At 36.3% G+C, this 17,713-nt stretch overlaps 1 protein-coding gene across 4 annotated transcripts in view; it reads right to left on the bottom strand.

Moving 5' to 3' along the window:
• LOC111581982 (Golgi apparatus protein 1-like) overlaps positions 1-12,862 on the bottom strand; it is a 47,245-nt gene extending 34,383 nt beyond the window's left edge. For all 4 annotated transcript variants that reach the window (XR_008601991.1, XM_035957323.2, XM_035957322.2 and 1 more), the window contains exons 1-2: positions 12,545-12,862; positions 3,860-3,889 (exon numbers count right to left, since the gene is read on the bottom strand). Coding sequence is in view for 3 of the 4 variants with exons in the window: in XM_035957323.2 (XP_035813216.1) it covers positions 3,860-3,889; positions 12,545-12,862 (348 nt within the window). In the remaining variant the exon portion in view is untranslated. The remainder of the gene's footprint in view (positions 1-3,859; positions 3,890-12,544) is intronic.
• Between the last annotated feature and the right edge of the window lie 4,851 nt (positions 12,863-17,713).

The following is a 17,713-nucleotide window of genomic DNA, read 5'->3' as shown; positions in this document are numbered from 1 at the left end:
CAACTAATAGTTTTATTAGTTAATTCTTGAAGCCTGATGAACAAACTTTGCCACCTCAAATGAAGCTGCACAGCTTCATCTTTCCAACTATACTAGTTTCTTCAAAGTTCTACAATCACTGTAGCAGTTGCAACTCAAAACATCAAAACAAGTGAAAACACAACAGCAAGTAGACATTAAAATGATTTGAAACATTAAAATCTCTCCTAAAAAGAAAGGTTTTGAGTCCCTTTTTAAAACTAAAGAAAGTATATTTTGGTTTATTTTTATACTACATTCCTTAAATTTTTGTGCTGCTGAAACACTGTGAATTTAAAAAGGATTATTTAATCTTCTCTCTTACCTATTTTATTGTAAAATTTGTGTACAATGACAATAAATGCTATTCTATTCTATTCTTAAATGTAAAGGTAGTGAAATTACCCAGAAAATAGCCTTATAGGGCTCATAGGATGAAATAAAGATAGTTATTAACTGTCCTTCAGTGTACATGTGGTGCACTTGGTTGTAATTAAATTAAAAATAGGGTAAAAGGACATTTTTCTTAATTACAAAACAGCCAAAGGATTCATAAACTTAGTATTAAACATATAATAATTTCCTGAGAATCCTCCATTTGTTGCCATGTCTGTAAAACACTTTGTAGACTGTTTTAGAAAGTTCTATTATTATTATTATAATTATTATTATAGAATAAAGTTTTATTGCCATTTCCGCTGGAACATTACAGTACATGGACATTGGAAATTGGAAAACGATATAAAATAAAATAATGAAAAAACTAAGAGCAGTAGCAATAAAAATAAGAAATACAAATAAACATAAAAAAATAAGAGCACATTCTAAAAAGAGCATTTTGTATAAAAAAAAATCAGATCCACTGAGAGGTAAACTGCACATATTTTGTCATGTACAGATGATATATTGCACATAATTATATATACAATTATTATATTAACCCATTATTATATGTTGCTAATGGTTTTTAAGTTGCTAATAATTAGTTTTACATGTAAAACAAGCTGCATTTGTTGGACAACTGTATGATACAGACCATAGTTTGGTTGCTAAGCAGCTTGTTTTCCATATAAATGACGTCCTCTAGCTTTATGGAAGGACAATACGCTTCAGAATATTTACCACGCAGATCTGCTCACAATCACCAGTAGTCATTTCACATTTCTTTAATTACGTCTCCAAATGTCTCCTTTGTCTTCAGACTCTCTTCTGTCTTTTGTTTGTGTGTTTATTGTGTTGCTGCCAGCTGCAGCCGCTGACAGTCAGAACGCCCACATAGCGACACAAAACAAGTCAGTGTGATGCGATAATTGCAGCCGGAGCGTTCCAGCGCTGTAATAAAGACGGTCCAAGTGGTCCATTAGCCTGGTGGCGTTTCATAAAGCTGTCTGCTGCCAGATGCCCTCAACTCTGAAGGTTTATCGTCCAGGAGACACCGAGACAAGTTCTTGAGGAGAAAAACCTCTGACTGGAGGTCAGACGGAGGACAATCAGAAAACTTTATCGATCCTTCAGGGGGAACTGAGCTGCTAACATTAAGGAGGGAAAAGTGTAAAAGCAAAAGTGAAGTTGAGGAAAAATTAGAGCTGTATAAAAACTCGTAATGTAAGTTAGTGAAGGTCTTCAGGATTCTTCAAAGCTGCTGCTTAAATGCAGACAGCAACAGATTATTAAAGTTAAACAGGAGAGGATGTCGACTCTTCGATGTTAGCGCATTATTTTAAATTCCAGTCAAGATTTAAATGTCTCCAAAGACATCAGAAATCCAGTCTAGACATTGTTAATGTGGTAAATGATCATTCTATGTATAAAAGGCTGATTTTTAATGGAATATCTCCATAGGGGTACAGAGGAACATTTCCAGCAACCATCACTCCTGTGTTCTAATGCTACATTGTGTTAGCTAATGGTGTTGAAAGGCTCATTGATGATTAGAAAACCCTTGTGCAGTTATGTTAGCACATGAATAAATGTGTGAGTTTTCATGGACAACATGAAATTGTCTGGTTGACCCCAAACTTTTGAACAGTAGTGTAAATAATAAATTTAGTGTCAAGATTTCCTTTAAATGTGAAATTATGTATTTGGACAATAGATAGTTTGAAAGTTGGAATATTACTGCCAAGAAATGACTATATTATTAGCAGCAAGTAAAAAAACACGATGAGAAAATGGTTAAAAGTAGAACCAGGCACCACTGAGGAATGGACTGAGATTTTACATGAGATTAACATCATGGAAAACTTGATGTTAGCACTTTATTTTAAATTCCAGTCAAGATTTAAATGTCTCCAAAGACCCCACACATGCTATTCTGTGTTAAAGGGAAATAATAATGCAACCAACCTGCAAAAACAAGAATCATGCTGAATTAACTCTGAATTAACTCCTACAATTAATAAACAGGGACGTCCAGATTAAGTTTTTTTGATCCGATTCATGAGCAAACAGGGTTAGGATGAGTCCCTTATATGTGCTGTTGAGTGCAAATGATTCCACAAAGAACTTTCTTCACCTTGAAACTCCAGTTTATCCTCCAGAAAAAAAGTAAATCCAGTTTTGCAATAGTTTTGTCACAAAGTGGGTTTTTAATCAGTGAAGTTTAGATGGTAGTTTTAGTCCTCTTGTTTTCTTTTTGTAGTTTAGACCAGCTATGTGTTCTTATGAAGTTTTTATTTTAGGTCAAAGTGAGTCAAGATTTTAGTGAGAAATTGTAATTACTTAATCGTCAAAGGGATTGTCTTGATTCCAAACATAACTAGATTGTATTTACCATTGGAATGCTAATTTGTATAATGAAGTATACAACCACTGGTACTGGTCCACATAGAAAGCATAAAAATGTTTAGTTTTTTATTTTGTTTCTAGCAGAGTCTGCAGGGTATTTTATTTTGAAAAATGACTAGATCGACTTCCCATCGTCTGTGCTTGATTCCTGGACATTGTCTGTTTTCATGCCGTTAAATGAAGCCATCAATCTGCTGAAATGAATAAAAAACAAACATCTCTGGAGAGCTGTGGAGAGACTCAATGCTATGAAAGAAGAAAAAATAAATACATATTTGGAAATAAAAACTAATTTTATTAGTTTAGGACAATTTTTTTAAACAAAAAAAAATTTATTATTTGTTATGTGCGCGACGACTGGTTCATAGAAAATTGTCTTGCTTAAATCCAGTTCGTGGTGCACAAAAGGGTTTTGATATTCAAGATGAAAATAGTATTTGGACTGTTTTAAAATAGTTGTTATATCATGATTTAACTTTTATGTCAAATATTTAATATCTGACATCATTTTCCTACATTATATACACTTTTGGTACACTGAAGGTTTTAAAATTTGGGTTGGTAGTCAAACATTTGATTGATTTGATAGATTTTGTTTATTCTTCTTCTTAGAATTTATTTTATTTATTGATTTCTCAATCATTTACTTATTTTAGTCTATTTAATGTACTGTTTATTCTTAATTTTTATAATTTCTTTTTTAGGTTTTATATATTTCTTCTTTTTTATGTATTTTCTATCTTTATCTATCTCTATATTAAAAATAATTATTTTATTACATTTATTTTAGTTATTTATCTAGCTCATGTTAAATGGGGTGGGGTGGTTTACACTGTTTTATTGAATTTTATTTTATTTTTGTAAAACTTTGTGTTGCATTTTTGTTTGTACTAAAAGTGCTACATGAAGTCTGATTGATTGATTGGTTGGTAAATATTTAAATTGTGATATGATGAAGAACACTGAAAAATCTCCCAATCTTTGTCTCCGTCCTTTGAATGATCTAATAAAGAAATAAAAGTGTGTTTGTGTGCGTTTTAATGGAAATACTCACGTGGTTGCAGTCGGGAGCAATTTCACTTTCCTGCAGAAACAGAAAAAAAAACAATGAATCCAAACAGAAAAACCTCAGAAGCTCATCAGTTAACATATTGGGCTGATTTTTTTGTTCATAGCTTCCAATAGAGAAGTAAAAAACACCAGTTTGTGTTTTTTTGTGGTGTAACTACGTCTTGGCAAACAACAGACCACAACACAGCAGGAGTTCCAGGCTCATCTTTAAAAGATTAATTTATATATTTCTTTGTACGCTGATATAAACGGTTAATCAGTGAGTTTAAGAGGCGTCTGTAGGCTGAACTTTGCACCGATCCAAACCCAGAGGGGACTAAGTAAAGCCAAACCTTTAAAAAACATGTTTTATTTACATGATAAATACTCAGCAAGCAGTCAGTTGTGTTGCCATAATCAGAGCAGTTCAAACCAGTAAATAAACTCAACGGTAAAGTCTGTGCAGAGTTGCCAGGTTGGTGTATTTTAAGGAAAAAGAAGTGAAGCCAAAGAATTTCACAACTTCTGGGGTTTCCAGGTTATTAGAACATATTGGGAACGAGTCCATGAACATCTACACTACCGTTCAAAAGTTTGGGGTCACTTAGAAATGTCCTTAGTTTTGAAAGAAAAGCAGTTTTTTTCAATGAAGATTACATTAAATGAATCATAAATCCAGTCTAGACATTGTTAATGTGGTAAATGACTATTCTAGCTGGAAACAGCTGATATTTAATGGAATATCTCCATAGAGGTACAGAGGAACATTTCCAGCAACCATCACTCCTGTGTTCTAATGCTACATTGTGTTAGCTAATGGTGTTGAAAGGCTCATTGATGGTTAGAAAACCCTTGTGCAGTTATGTTAGCACATGAATAAAAGTGTGAGTTTTCATGGAAAACATGAAATTGTCTGGGTGACCCCAAACTTTTGAACAGTAGTGGAAATAATATAATTGGAGTAAAGATCTCTTTTAAATGTGAAATTACGTATTTGAGCAATATATTGTTGACAAAATTGGAATTTTAATGACAAGAAATTATTATATAATTAGCAGAAAGTAGAAAAAACACCAAGAGAAAATGGTTAAAAGCAGAACCAGGCACCATTGAGGAATGGACTGATGTACATGAGATTAACATCATGGAAAACTTAGCATTTCCCCTAAAAGATCTGATCTGAACAACCCTATCAGTCAAAAATTTGTCCACACCTTCTCACTCAATGGTTTTTATTCAGTTATTTTCTACACTGTAGATTAATACTGAAGATATCAAAACTATAAAAGAATACATATGGAACTATGCTGTAAACAAAAAAAGTGTTAATCTTCAGTAATAATCTACAATGTAGAAAATAATACAAATGAATAAAAAACATTGAATGAGAAGGTGTGTCCAAACTTTGACTGATAGTATGCATCATATGTAAGATGCTAATGGAAATAATTGAAATAATACAGTGTGGAAATATGTATTCTGCATGGAGCAACAGCTTTAGCAGAAAATAAAAGACAAAAAAAATAGAGGCAGTGCATGCACAAAAAAAAAACATTCCTCACAATATTAAAACCAAACAAGTAAATGGAAATCAGTCTTTTTGTGCAACTGTGTGCACTTCTTGGATTGTCCCTCGAGTTTGCATCAAAACGACCAAGCAGTCAGACACCCAGCGGTCTTTTACGACAATAATACCAACATCACAACAAAGCACTGAGCAAAGCAGCACTTTCCCTCCAAAAAGCAACAGTTTAATAAGAACAAAGCAGCAGAAGCTCTTCACGGACTCGCCCACAACATCCTCGCCTATCAGAGGAAACAGCAGCAGAAGCTTCTCATCGCTGAGCAGCACAAAAAAATAAAAAGAGAAAAGACATGAAAGCACTTCGTGATAACTCGGCTCTGCCCACGGGAGCCGAGACAAAAAGCCTTCTTCTGGTTTCAAACCCTCGTTTCCACTAAACGTTTCGCAGACAGAGGAGCGAGTGTAATGAGGATACAGACCCTCAGCGGCCGCCCAGATAAAAATTACCAATTAGCACGACGATGACTTATTAATTAACGAAGAGCCGTTCTGTTCACATCAAAGGCCTCTGAAACAAAACCTCATTAATCAACAAGACTGATCAAACCGGAGCGCTAAAAGAGGATTCATTGTGTCTGAGGCTCATGTTACACTCAGGACCAAATGTCAGGGATGGACTTAGACGTAATCTGCACATTTTAAAGCACATTTAAAAGATTTTTTCCTTTCATCTATGAGTAAAAGTCATTAAAATAGCAGCGTGTAATGTGAAAGGGATCCCACAGAGAACTATCACCGACTCTGCAGCGCCTCCGAGCATCTTTTAGTGCATAATTTAGGTTTTTACAGCACATTTACTGTTTTTGCTTCACTCCCACTGACTTCAGTTTGCAGCAAGAAGAGTCTAACATTTTCCTCAGGAGTTAGAGGAGACCAAACCAGAGCTAAAACTAAACTTTAAACATAAATATTGCTTTAGTGTGTTTCAGTGGCTGACAATCACCTACACATTGTCAGTTTTCTTGCAATATCTAACAACACGTTTCCACTTTGCTTGCATTAAAGATCATAATGTCAGTAAAACTTACTGAAAGCATAATTCAGCATTGCACTCATCTTCTGTTTTAGACATTTGACTGAGAAAAGAAGCAACAAAATAAGTAAAAAACAAGTTTTTAAACTGAACCACTGCACATTACCAACCGCAAATTCAAATAGATGTTTGTTATTAAAATTAGTTAATAAAATTTCACTTTTAGGTAACTCAAGCTGTTATTTACTTCCAGATGTTGAGTGTTGCAGAGGAAACGTCTTATTTGGTGCAGATTGATGAGTGATCCAAGTCTGTCACTGAAGTTAGCAGAGTGAAAACTGGAGTTTAAAGTGGATCATCATTATTAATTCATCTATCACATATTTTCAGGGAAGATCAGAAGTGACACAAGTACCACCTGATTAGATTGTGGCAGTGGAGATTAAAGATTTCTGTATCATTGAGACATAGCGGACGGCATCACTGTAACCATGACAAGTGAATACTACGTCAGCTGGCTGCATGAATTCACGCGTCATGGATATTTCGGTCACGTGATTTGGTATCTGTACATAATGTACACATTCATAACACACTGAAAATTACACGTCTAGTCTGGATCCACGATTTTTTAAAGATTTCATCCACGACTGAGCAGCCTTGGCAGAGTACTGCACTCTCTGTGAGCTTTTCTTGTTATCTATTGTAATGAAAAGTGAGCTAGCAGCGAGTAAAAATGTAACAGGAGCCAAAAAGAAACTCCTTGAAGTTCAGGACAGTCTATTTCTGCTAATCTTAATGCTAGAGTCTCCTACAGGCGGAGTCACAGCAGCAGCACTGTCAGTGTTGGGTTTAAAGTCCTGTTCAGGTAAATAATCTGCAGCCCTCACTGCTGCAAACCACCAGCACAACAGAAATGTCAGCATCTCGGTTAGAAACGGCAGCGACCGCTCTCTGAGCTGCACAGCATCCCGTCAGTCCACTCAGAGCCTCAGCGACCACAGCTGGAAACGTCTGAGGGAGGTTTGTGTCGAAGCAAACAGACTCACAGTTAGTTTGTGCCTCTCAGCTGTCGGATTTTAGGGCTCAGACCACCACAAATAAACTCCCAGACTGAAACCACACGCTGCTCAGCTGCCACTGGGATATGTGTGTGTGTGTGTGTGTGTGTGTGTGTGTGTGTGTGTGTGTGTGTGTGTGTGTGTGTGTGTGTGTGTGTGTCTGAGAGGAGGCAGATTTATAAGACCCATTTACCTCTTCATGAGGGCCACAGCTGTTATAGAGTCGAAGCGATGTAATTATCTCAGTTAAGAGGGCATCGCTCAGGGCCGGAGGTGGAAGGAAGTGTGTGTTCATGCTCGTGTGTGTGTTTGACGTCAGCATGGTGGAGAGGGAAGGATGAAGTCAGTGTGTTGGCTGAACAAAAGCACCAGGTAAAACTCTCAGACACAGACGTGAGCATCCTTCATAACGTTTACATTAATAGGACTTCAATAATAATAATAATAATTCAGCACTAATACGCTGCATTAATGCAATAAGAGGTTTGAAACACAATCTAAAGTAGTTCTACGCAGCTGTACGGTCAGTATCCAGTTACAGAGACATTTTATAATATTACAAGTGTGTTTAACCGTATTATCATTTATAGATCAGCCTCTACTTATGAGAGGAGTCATAGTTGTTGACAAATACATTAACAGACATTTTTATCAGCTCACAACCACACTATTGCGTCTCATGAAATGTTTAGAAATGTGAGTGGAAGTGTTAAAATAAAGTATTCATTACATAATATTACTGTGAAAAGTCAAATAGTTTGAGCTTTTATGATAAGTACAAAAATAAACTGTGATTGCAGAATATTGCACAACATTAGTTGAAAAATAAACTTGTCAATAGACAAAATATGAAAATGGAGACACTGTTCTGGAGTTTCACAATGGTATAAATTGTTTTAATGGCATCTCATGTTTTAAATTTGCTACAAACTACTGAATTGAAGATAGAATTTTTAAAAAATTATGTCGCCAATCAAATAGCAGTTTGATATTTAGCTCATTTTGTCCCTCTTTTGTGTATCTAAATAAAAAATGTACTTAAGGTGCTCAAATTCTGATGTAAAAGTAAAGTCAAAGATAGTCTGAGCTACCAGTGACACATCCTTATCTGCTATTTTAGACACTGGACTGAAAAAAAGCACCAAAATAAGTGAAAAACACATTTTTAAACTGAACGACTGCATATTATCAACTGCAAATTCAAATAGATGTTAATAGTAATTCATTTTTAAATAAAATTGCAGTTTTAGGTAACTCAAGATGTTATTTTCTTCCAGATGTTGAGTGTTGCAGAGGAAACGTCTTATTTGGTGCAGATTGATGAGTAATCCAGCTCTGTTAATCAAGTTAGCAGAGTGAAAACTGGAGTTTAAAGTGGATCATCAGACTTTTTATTGACACATCTGATGTGTTTTTCTGTAATAGAGAGTCTGAAACTCTAAAACAAGGTCATAAGGGGAGAAAATACCTTCCAAATTCAACTAAATACAGCTGCAACTCATAGATATTAATTCATCTACCACATATTTTCTCTATTAAATCATATGGAAACAGTGAAAATGGTCATTGCATGTCTCCAAAAGCCCAACATTCATTTTTAAACTGCTTCTTTCACACAATTACCTGCATTTATGATCATATAAGGCAAATAAGAGCTGCAAAACCTCACATTTAAGACACTGGAATTAGAAAATGTTGACAGTGATGCTTGAAAAATGACACTGAATGACATCTGAGGAGTACAGAACTTTAGATCCTTGATTCATTAGAGGAAAAACCTCATGATGGAAGAAACCTGATGTGTTTTTGTGTCACAGAGAGTCTGAAACTCTAAAATGATGACAAAGGGGAGAAAACACCTGCCAAATTCAACTAAATACAGCTGCAACTGATATATATCTTCACTACTGATTCATCTATCACATATTTTCTCAATTAAATAGTTTGAAAACAGTGAAAAATTGTCATTGCATGTCTCTAAGAGCCTAACATTTATCTTTTATCTGCTTGTTTTGCACAGTTACCTGCATTTATGATCATATAAGGCCAATAAGAGCAGCAAAACCTCATATTTGAGACACTGGAATGAGAAGAATGTTGCCATTTCTATTTAAAAAATGACAACTGTGGAGCGTAAAACTCATTCATATGAGGAAAAACCTCAGGATGGAAGAAACTTGATGTGCTTTTTCTGTAAATGAGCGTCTGAAACTCTAAAGCGACAACAAAAGGGGAGAAAACACCTGAAAAATTCAACTAAATATAGCTGCAACAGACAGATACCTTCATTATTATTTCACCTATCACATATTTTCTCAGTTAAATAGTTTGAAAAGAGTGAAAAATGGTCACTACAGTTCCTAAAAGCTCAACAGTAATTTTACATTCCATTTTCAGTCATAAGGGGGGCAACAAATATTCCAATTTGAGACACTGGAACCAGAAAGATGTTGGCATTTGTGCTTGAAAAATGTCTTTGAATGACACCTTTGCGTCAAAAACTTCAGATCCTGCATTCATAAGAGGAAAAAACTGCTGCAGGAGCAACAGAACAAGAGAACCTAAACCTAACCCTATAAAGTGGACAATCAGATAAAGACTATGGAGCGTCAGGACCAGAAACTGAGCTGTTTCTGGTCCTGACGCTTTAACTGCACAACTCTAACCTTTGATTTACTGACAGCTAATGCTTTGAGCTGCAGCTGAATTACAGCGGAGGTTCACACAAATAAACGTGATTTACACAAAGATAAGAATAAAAGTGCGACAGCCCAGTGTGAATCTGTGCACGTAGGCGGCAAACCTGGAACCAGAGTGACAGATATTTGTTTGTGTTGTTTATCGCTGCGACACAAAGCAACACTTTCAGGCCGAGTGTTTGGCTTGACTTCAGCCTGAGAGTCACCTGACAGCTGGATGACATCACATCACCTGCTTCACACCTGACCAGGTTAATGATCCTCTCAGTGGCAGGTGCAAAGATGAAGCAAAAATCCGCTTTTACATGAAAAAATAGGAATTAACACACAAACGAATAAGAAACTAAATGATTTAAAGTCATTACTTATTCGATGTAACATTTAATGGCTAATCAATCGATCATTTAGCTTTTTTGAACTGTTAAAAACTGCACTTAAAGCTGATGTTGTTCAACCAACAGCTTCAATCTCACACTAAGCTGCAGAAAACAAAGACAACAAACTGTTGCAGATTCATTTTCTCTCTACCAGCAAATGATCTCAAGTCAATGTCAGCTCTGAATTATTCAGCAGAGTGTTTACTCCTGGCAGTGTGGAGAGAGAAGTGTTCATACAACTCACAGAAAACCTAATTAAACACTTAGCTGAATAAATAAAATATGAAAAGGAGAAATGATTTAGCGAGTCGGAGTGCGTCGCCGAACTCAGAGCGGAGCTAAACTGAAGGAATGCAAATGTTCTCAGAAGGAAGGAAGTTCTTCTTTGTGTGGATCAGTAACATTCAAAAACTCCAGAGCAAGATTTATTCAGTAATACTGTCTAATAATGCAGTATGCTGTAGAAATTTTAGAAACATTTCAATGCAACTCAGTACTTTTAACACAAACAATACGGCCTGTTTATTCAAGGATTACAATTCTTTGCAAGATGCTTCATTTTATTGACATTTATGTTGCATTTCTGATGATAAATCACTCCTGTGCAAGAGCTTTTATATGAAGTGCTAAAATTTGTGGCTTCTGGTTTTGAAAGTCACACATACTAAATAAATACATTTAAAAACAATCGGTTTAAACAGAATAGAATTATGCTTTTAAATGTTTTTAAAGGCCTGCAGATTGGCTACACTATATTACAACTATTTTATGTTTTCTGTGCATCAAAATCTCCCAAAACATTACAGAATGATTAATTACGTCCAAATAGCGTCACCTTCTAAACAAATTTTTTTTTTTTTTAGAGAATTATGCTTTAAAATGCATTTAAAGACTTGTAGATAGTTTGCATGATATGAAAGGTTCCATTTTTCCTAATTTTTTAAAAACTATTTTTACTTTTGTGTATTTTTCATGCAACAAAAATCACCTCATGTGTTATAGAAAAATTACATATTTCAAAATAGCGTTATTCAAGTCATTTGGTAAAATGTTCTGCATTTGTTTCAGTTTATATTGCAGAAAAACAAAACTATTGTGATGTCAGTTTTATCCAATATTGTGCTGTCCCATACAAAAGATTTTAAAAAGTCTGTTTAAACACCTTCTATGCTCATTTTTTGAGCAAACTGTGTTTTTAAAGACCTGCAAATTGGTTCAACTATATGAAAGGTTCGTTTTTTTCTTGTCTTGTTCGTCTTCTGTGCATCAAACTTTCTCATAACATTAAAGTATTATTAGTTGCATCCAAATAGCATTATTCAAGTCATTTGGAAAAAATTCTTGCATTTGTTTCAGTTTATATTGCAGGCAAAAAAAAAGTGTGATCAGTTTTTTCCAGTATCATGCAGTCAAATACAGAAGACTTTAAAAAGTCAATTTAAACACCTTCTAAGCTCATTTTTTGAGGAAACAATGCTGTTAAATGCTTTTAAAAACCTGTAGATGGGTGAAATTATATAGAAGGTGGATTTTTTTTTCCAGCATATCCAAAAACTATTTTCCTGACATTACCATAAACATTCCAGAATGAGTAAATCTTTCCAAATAGAATCATTTAAGTCACTTTTCCGGTATATTGCAGGCCCATGCAGAAGACCTTTATAAGCTCATGGCTGGAGGGAATTATGCTTTTAAAAGCTTTAACAGAGCAGCAGCTAAACCTTCCATCTGTGTTTGGAGCACAACTTGGTCCTCTTCTGACATTTGATAATAATTTCTGTTGTCAGAAGTGTGACAGAGATTAAATCAGCGGTAAACTGTGGTTTCTGCGGCTCGACATTAACAGCGTGTCACCGGCTGATGGAGGTTCACCTCCGCATCAGCACCAGCCTCTCAGCCGGTCAGGCTCCGAACCTCCGGGGCGGCACACCCAGCGGACCCCCATCCCCTCCCCTCCCCTCCCGGGACCCGTGTGAAGCCTCCCGGCAGCTCACCTCTCTGCGGTCCTGCAGGCACTCCAGCACGGCCAGGTTGTTGGTCCAGGTGTGCTTGGGACAGAGGCGGGTCAGGTCCTCCCGGCAGGCCTCCTCCTCCGACAGCTTCCAGCCGGTCGCCCTTCGAGGCTGCGAGGCCCCGGCGGCAGCGGCGGCAGGTGCATCCTTGGCCGGGGGATCGGCGGGCCGGAGGACGGGCGGGTTGGGCGGCTCGGCCGGGCCGCTGGCAGCCTTCAGGCCGAGGACGGAGCCGAAGCCGCAGAGAAACACGGAGGAGAAGAGGAGCAGCAGCAGCGGAGAGCGACTGTACGCCGCCATCTTCACTCCACCGTCAAGCTGGACCGGATGAGACCGTCAGAGTCCCGGTGAGCACACAATAAGAGCCCGGTTCACCGGAACAAACACACAGCTCCGGTCACTTTATCAACAACACACTAGTATAAAACACGTCGAAGTCAGGGTTTCCTTTATGAAGCACCACTGCCAAAGATCAACGTTTTAACTTCTTCCTCACTGCATTAATAATATAATATGATAATAATATCATTCCTTATAAACGGCTGAGCCATTCATCCACACCTGTATAATAGATAATATACAATGTTTATTTACATTATTTTTTACAGTAAGAACAGTAATTCTCTGCTTTTTGCACAGTATTATCACTCTAGCAATTATCATTTTTGCACTACTGTGTTCATATATTCTTTTCTATACGTGCAAATACCTGGATATAGTTTTTTTTAAATTACAATTTTTTTCTCTTCTTCTTTCTATAGTTATTTTATTATTCTTTTTTTATTATGCACTACGAACAATATTCTCTGCTTTTTGCACGATTATCACTAGCATATAATTTTGTACTACTGTTTATATATTCTTTTCTAGATGTGTAAATATGTGTATATATTTTTTGAATTACTAATATTTTTTATTTATTTTATTTTTTCTCTTCTTCTTTCTATAGTTATTTTATTATTCTCTTTTTATTATGCACTAATTCTCTGTTTTATGCACTGTATTATCACTTTAGCAATTATAATTTTGCATTAATGTTTATATTCCTTTCTAGATGTGTAAGTATCTGTATATAGCTTTTTAAAAATTACTAGTTTACTAATATTATTTTCTTTTCTTCTTTCTCTAGTTATTTTAATATTCTCTTTTCTTATTCCTGGGGTGACACCAACAGCTGAATTTCCTGTATGTTGTGTAGGTAATTGGCAATTAAAGCTGATTCTGATTCCATAATTTTATTTTTTAAGAATAAGCTGGTATTTTACAATTTCCTCAGCTTTGTTGAATTAGAGATAATATCTAATACAATGATATTTAAAATGTTATTGTACAACATTTGACTGTAAAATACCTTTTCTTCTACCGTATTTAAATTAGCAAAATATATAATTGGTTGTAGTTATTTGAAAGAGAAAAAAAATCTATATTTTGGACTGAAAAATCATTTACAACTCTGCTACAATGTCAGCTATTTCACCATGAGGGACCGAGTAACCCAGACTTACTGAATTATCTGGATAACTCCGCCTTCTAAGAAGCTAATTGAACTGAAATTGAGCCCAGTGTGGTAGAGAGAGCTACAGAATGAACACGGAGAGAGAGCAGCAGCAGATAAAATGCGCTCATCAGACGTTATTTTCCGTTAAACTGTCGTCATACCCGGAAGCCGTTAGCCTTGACTGTGTAGCTAACTAGCTAACCGCTAACTAGCCGACAGGGAGCTACTAGCTAATGCTAACGGGCGCCTCAGTGTTGTTTCCAGGTAAACTGTTTTTGTTTTATCTTCTGAAAAATGCACATTCAAACAACACGGTCCTCATACTGGTATTTTTTTCAGAAAACACGGTGTTGTTAAGGCTTTACACATCAAACAGCATTAGTTTGAGAAATATTACGAACTCACCTCATCTCTGGTTCCCTTTCTCTGCAGTGAACTCAACGGTTTCCGGTTTCCGTTACTGGGCTTTAAATTCACAGACTCAACTTTTATCCTCCTCAGGTGAGTCCTTCAGCCGCTTTAAGCCATCTACGAAGGATTTAGTCCACAGTGTTGATATTTTTTCTGTTTCTACAATATTAGAATGAATCTCTTGTGGGTAAATAACCATCTTGTATTAACTCGTTGCACAAAAAAAACGTATTTTGGTACATAAAACTTTACTACAGTTGTAATGAAGGAGAATTTGGAAGGCTGAGTGAAAACCAAAAAATAATGCTAAAAATTATATACTTTTTGCTGATCTAAATACAGTAGAATCAGAAAATACGGTGAGAAAACAGACATGAAGAAAATAACAGAAGATTGTCATTGAAAGGCACATCAAAATACCCCCTAAAACAACTCAAAATAACATGAAGTAATCTGAAATATTCGTGCTTTATCTTTCAGTGTAACTTTTTATTTTGATACTAAATTTAACTGACGGTGTTGTGGCCCAAAATACAATAGGTGTCCTTTTCAAAGATAGAAAGGCCTGAATGTGTGTGTGTGGTCCTTAGAATGCCACCGAAATGTGATGAGCTACTGTCAGTGGAGGTAGCCGATAGTTCTGTCTCCTTGGAGGTCCCAACTGAAGAACTGGAAGATCAGCTTCGCCAGACTGCCAGAGGGCTCGTGGACAGAAGGTTGATGGAGCATGTCCCTCTCTACAGCCAAAGCCATCAGGAGCCGCATCCACACGTCAGGGAAAACCTGGAGACACCTGTTGAACTACAAGCGGTCGTCGTCAGATGTTGCTCAGCTCACATCCCAGAGCTCTCAGAGCAGATCTGCACGGATACTTCATGGAGAGATGTGCTGGTTGTGTGTTTCATGATGTTCGGAGCTGTGTGTTCGTTCCTCTTTCTCATCCTCCTCCTCATCCTGGTCAATAAATGCCCATATCATGAGGACCATGGGACTCCCACAGACCCGACTCCTGCTGCTGTAACAGCTGTATTTTTAAATTAATCATCCTAAAATGTTTGGACTGATTTTTGTTGCATAGAAAATAGTTTAAATAGCTACAATACATGATTTTTTTTTTTAACCAAATTAATTGAATAAATCTATGTAGAAATAAGCATTCTATAACATTAGTGTGCTTTTGTTGCATAGAAGGAATGGAATTTGAATTAGAGAAGATAAAAAATAAAAAAATAAACCAGATGTTCTGTTGTACCAAACACCTCTGTCTGAGTCGACATTCTTGTGAATCTCCACTGTGTGTCAGCAAAGAAGACCTGAAGAAGACGACGTTTGTAAACCGACTCTTATTGGATCCTTGAATCACCGTTGGATCCCTGAAGACCTGGAAATGGACCCCAGATTGGTGGCCTTCGAGGGATATGTGGGAGTTGCCGTGGAGGTGCACCACGACGCTACTGGTAAGATTATTATTATTATTATTATTATTATTTTTATTAATAGATTATTAATAATGTAGCTTTTTATTGATGGAATTATGTTAACTGTCCCTCGGAAATCTTTACAGCTGTGTCAATGTAGAAATCAGCATGATTTTCTACATTTAAACTATTGGCAAAAATACAGATTTAGCGATTAACAGTTATTGGACGATTTTTTCCATGAAAAATGATTAATTGATGCATAAAATGTATAACGTTTTCTGGGAGAGGGTTAATCTAATTTATTAATCATTGGAGCGGTGATTTGGAAACTCTGTTATTTTGATTTAAGGGCATCATATTTGGTAAAACTTTACATAAAATTTTTGGAAAAGAAAAAAAGAATGTTGGCGACCGGACCAAAAATGATAAAATGCCAGAAATGTGTTTTTGCAGTAACCATGGAGACGATGGAGTCTTCAGAACACAGCAGCTGCCTCTACTGTGGGACTCCGAGTCGCTTTAAAAATCAACATTTTGACGTTGCTCAACCTGAACTTTGTGTCTGACTGTTTATGGACCTTTAACGTGAACTGTTATTTTTATTCATCACACAGATTGTATTTGTTGAATCTCATAAGACTGAAAAATGATTCTTTTACGCACTTCTATGAGGCTGCAGGTGCGCCACTGTCTCCATTCAGTCACCATGATTTAAACTCATACATGTGGAGAATAAGTTGTTCTAATCTGCTAGTTTCATACTTTTTTGTTTTTGTTGTTTTATTTGTAAAGGATCTCTGTTGCTGGTTGGTTTATTCAGCCAATCAGAATTCAAAGAAAAATAGGAAAAGTGGTGCATAAAAGCGCGCAGAGGAGCCAGAAGTGGATCTCAGGACTTGTAGTTTGCTGTTGTAGTTTTGAGGCTGGTTGAAATCCGTCAGCATGACAGTTAAGAAATGAAAAAGTGATTTACTTTGGTTTCTACTGCTGATGTGACTAATTATCTGACGTACACAGACTAATACAGGTGCAGTTAACATGCTGCTTATCTGAGTGAAGACACTTAAAACAGTCCAGGAGAAAAGACGCTGCTGTGTTTGAGGAGAAAAGTTCACTTAGTGGAAAACATTCAGTTTATTTAGGATTTCATGAATGTGTGATGATGAACTGAACCAGCTACAGTCATAATAATTAGTCCTAAAATGTGACTTCATTGTTGCCTGTTGCCATGTTTTGGTTGTAACATTAATGATTAGAGAGGCAAAGTACTGTCTTTTGTTGTGTTGTGTTATAGTGTGCTGTGTAGTATTAAATTATATTGTGTATATTTGTGTTATCCTGTGTTTTGTTGTGTTGCTCTGAGTTGTATTTTGCTGTGTTGTACCATGTTGTGTTGTATTACGTTGTTTTGTGGTACACACTGCATGACGGTGAGTTGTGTGGTTCTCTGTTGTGTTTTGTTGCATAATCCTGTGTAGTGTGATGTTGTCCTGTGTTGCACTGTCTTTTGTTGTGCTGTGTTGCGTTGCATTGTATTACGTTGTTTTGTGTTGTACTGCGTTGTATTAAATTCTATTGTGCATCATTGTGTTGTGTTGTCATGCTGCACCGTGTTGCATGGTGTTGTGTTGTTTTGTGTTGTGCCCTGTTGCATTGTACTATGTTGTGTTATCCTCACAAAGATGACAAAAGCACCAACAGGGACATAAAGTGGTGATGAGCTAAAGTAAACTTCCTGTGTGTTGATGTGAACTGATAGAGGCTGGAACCGTTCCACACCTACAGCACATTTATTTATGGTTCCATGTCTGTTAAGGAAGC

Source organism: Amphiprion ocellaris, chromosome 1 (genome assembly GCF_022539595.1).
Source record: "Amphiprion ocellaris isolate individual 3 ecotype Okinawa chromosome 1, ASM2253959v1, whole genome shotgun sequence".
NCBI classification, from domain to species: domain Eukaryota; kingdom Metazoa; phylum Chordata; class Actinopteri; family Pomacentridae; genus Amphiprion; species Amphiprion ocellaris.
This window is presented reverse-complemented; position numbering and strand designations above follow the sequence as displayed.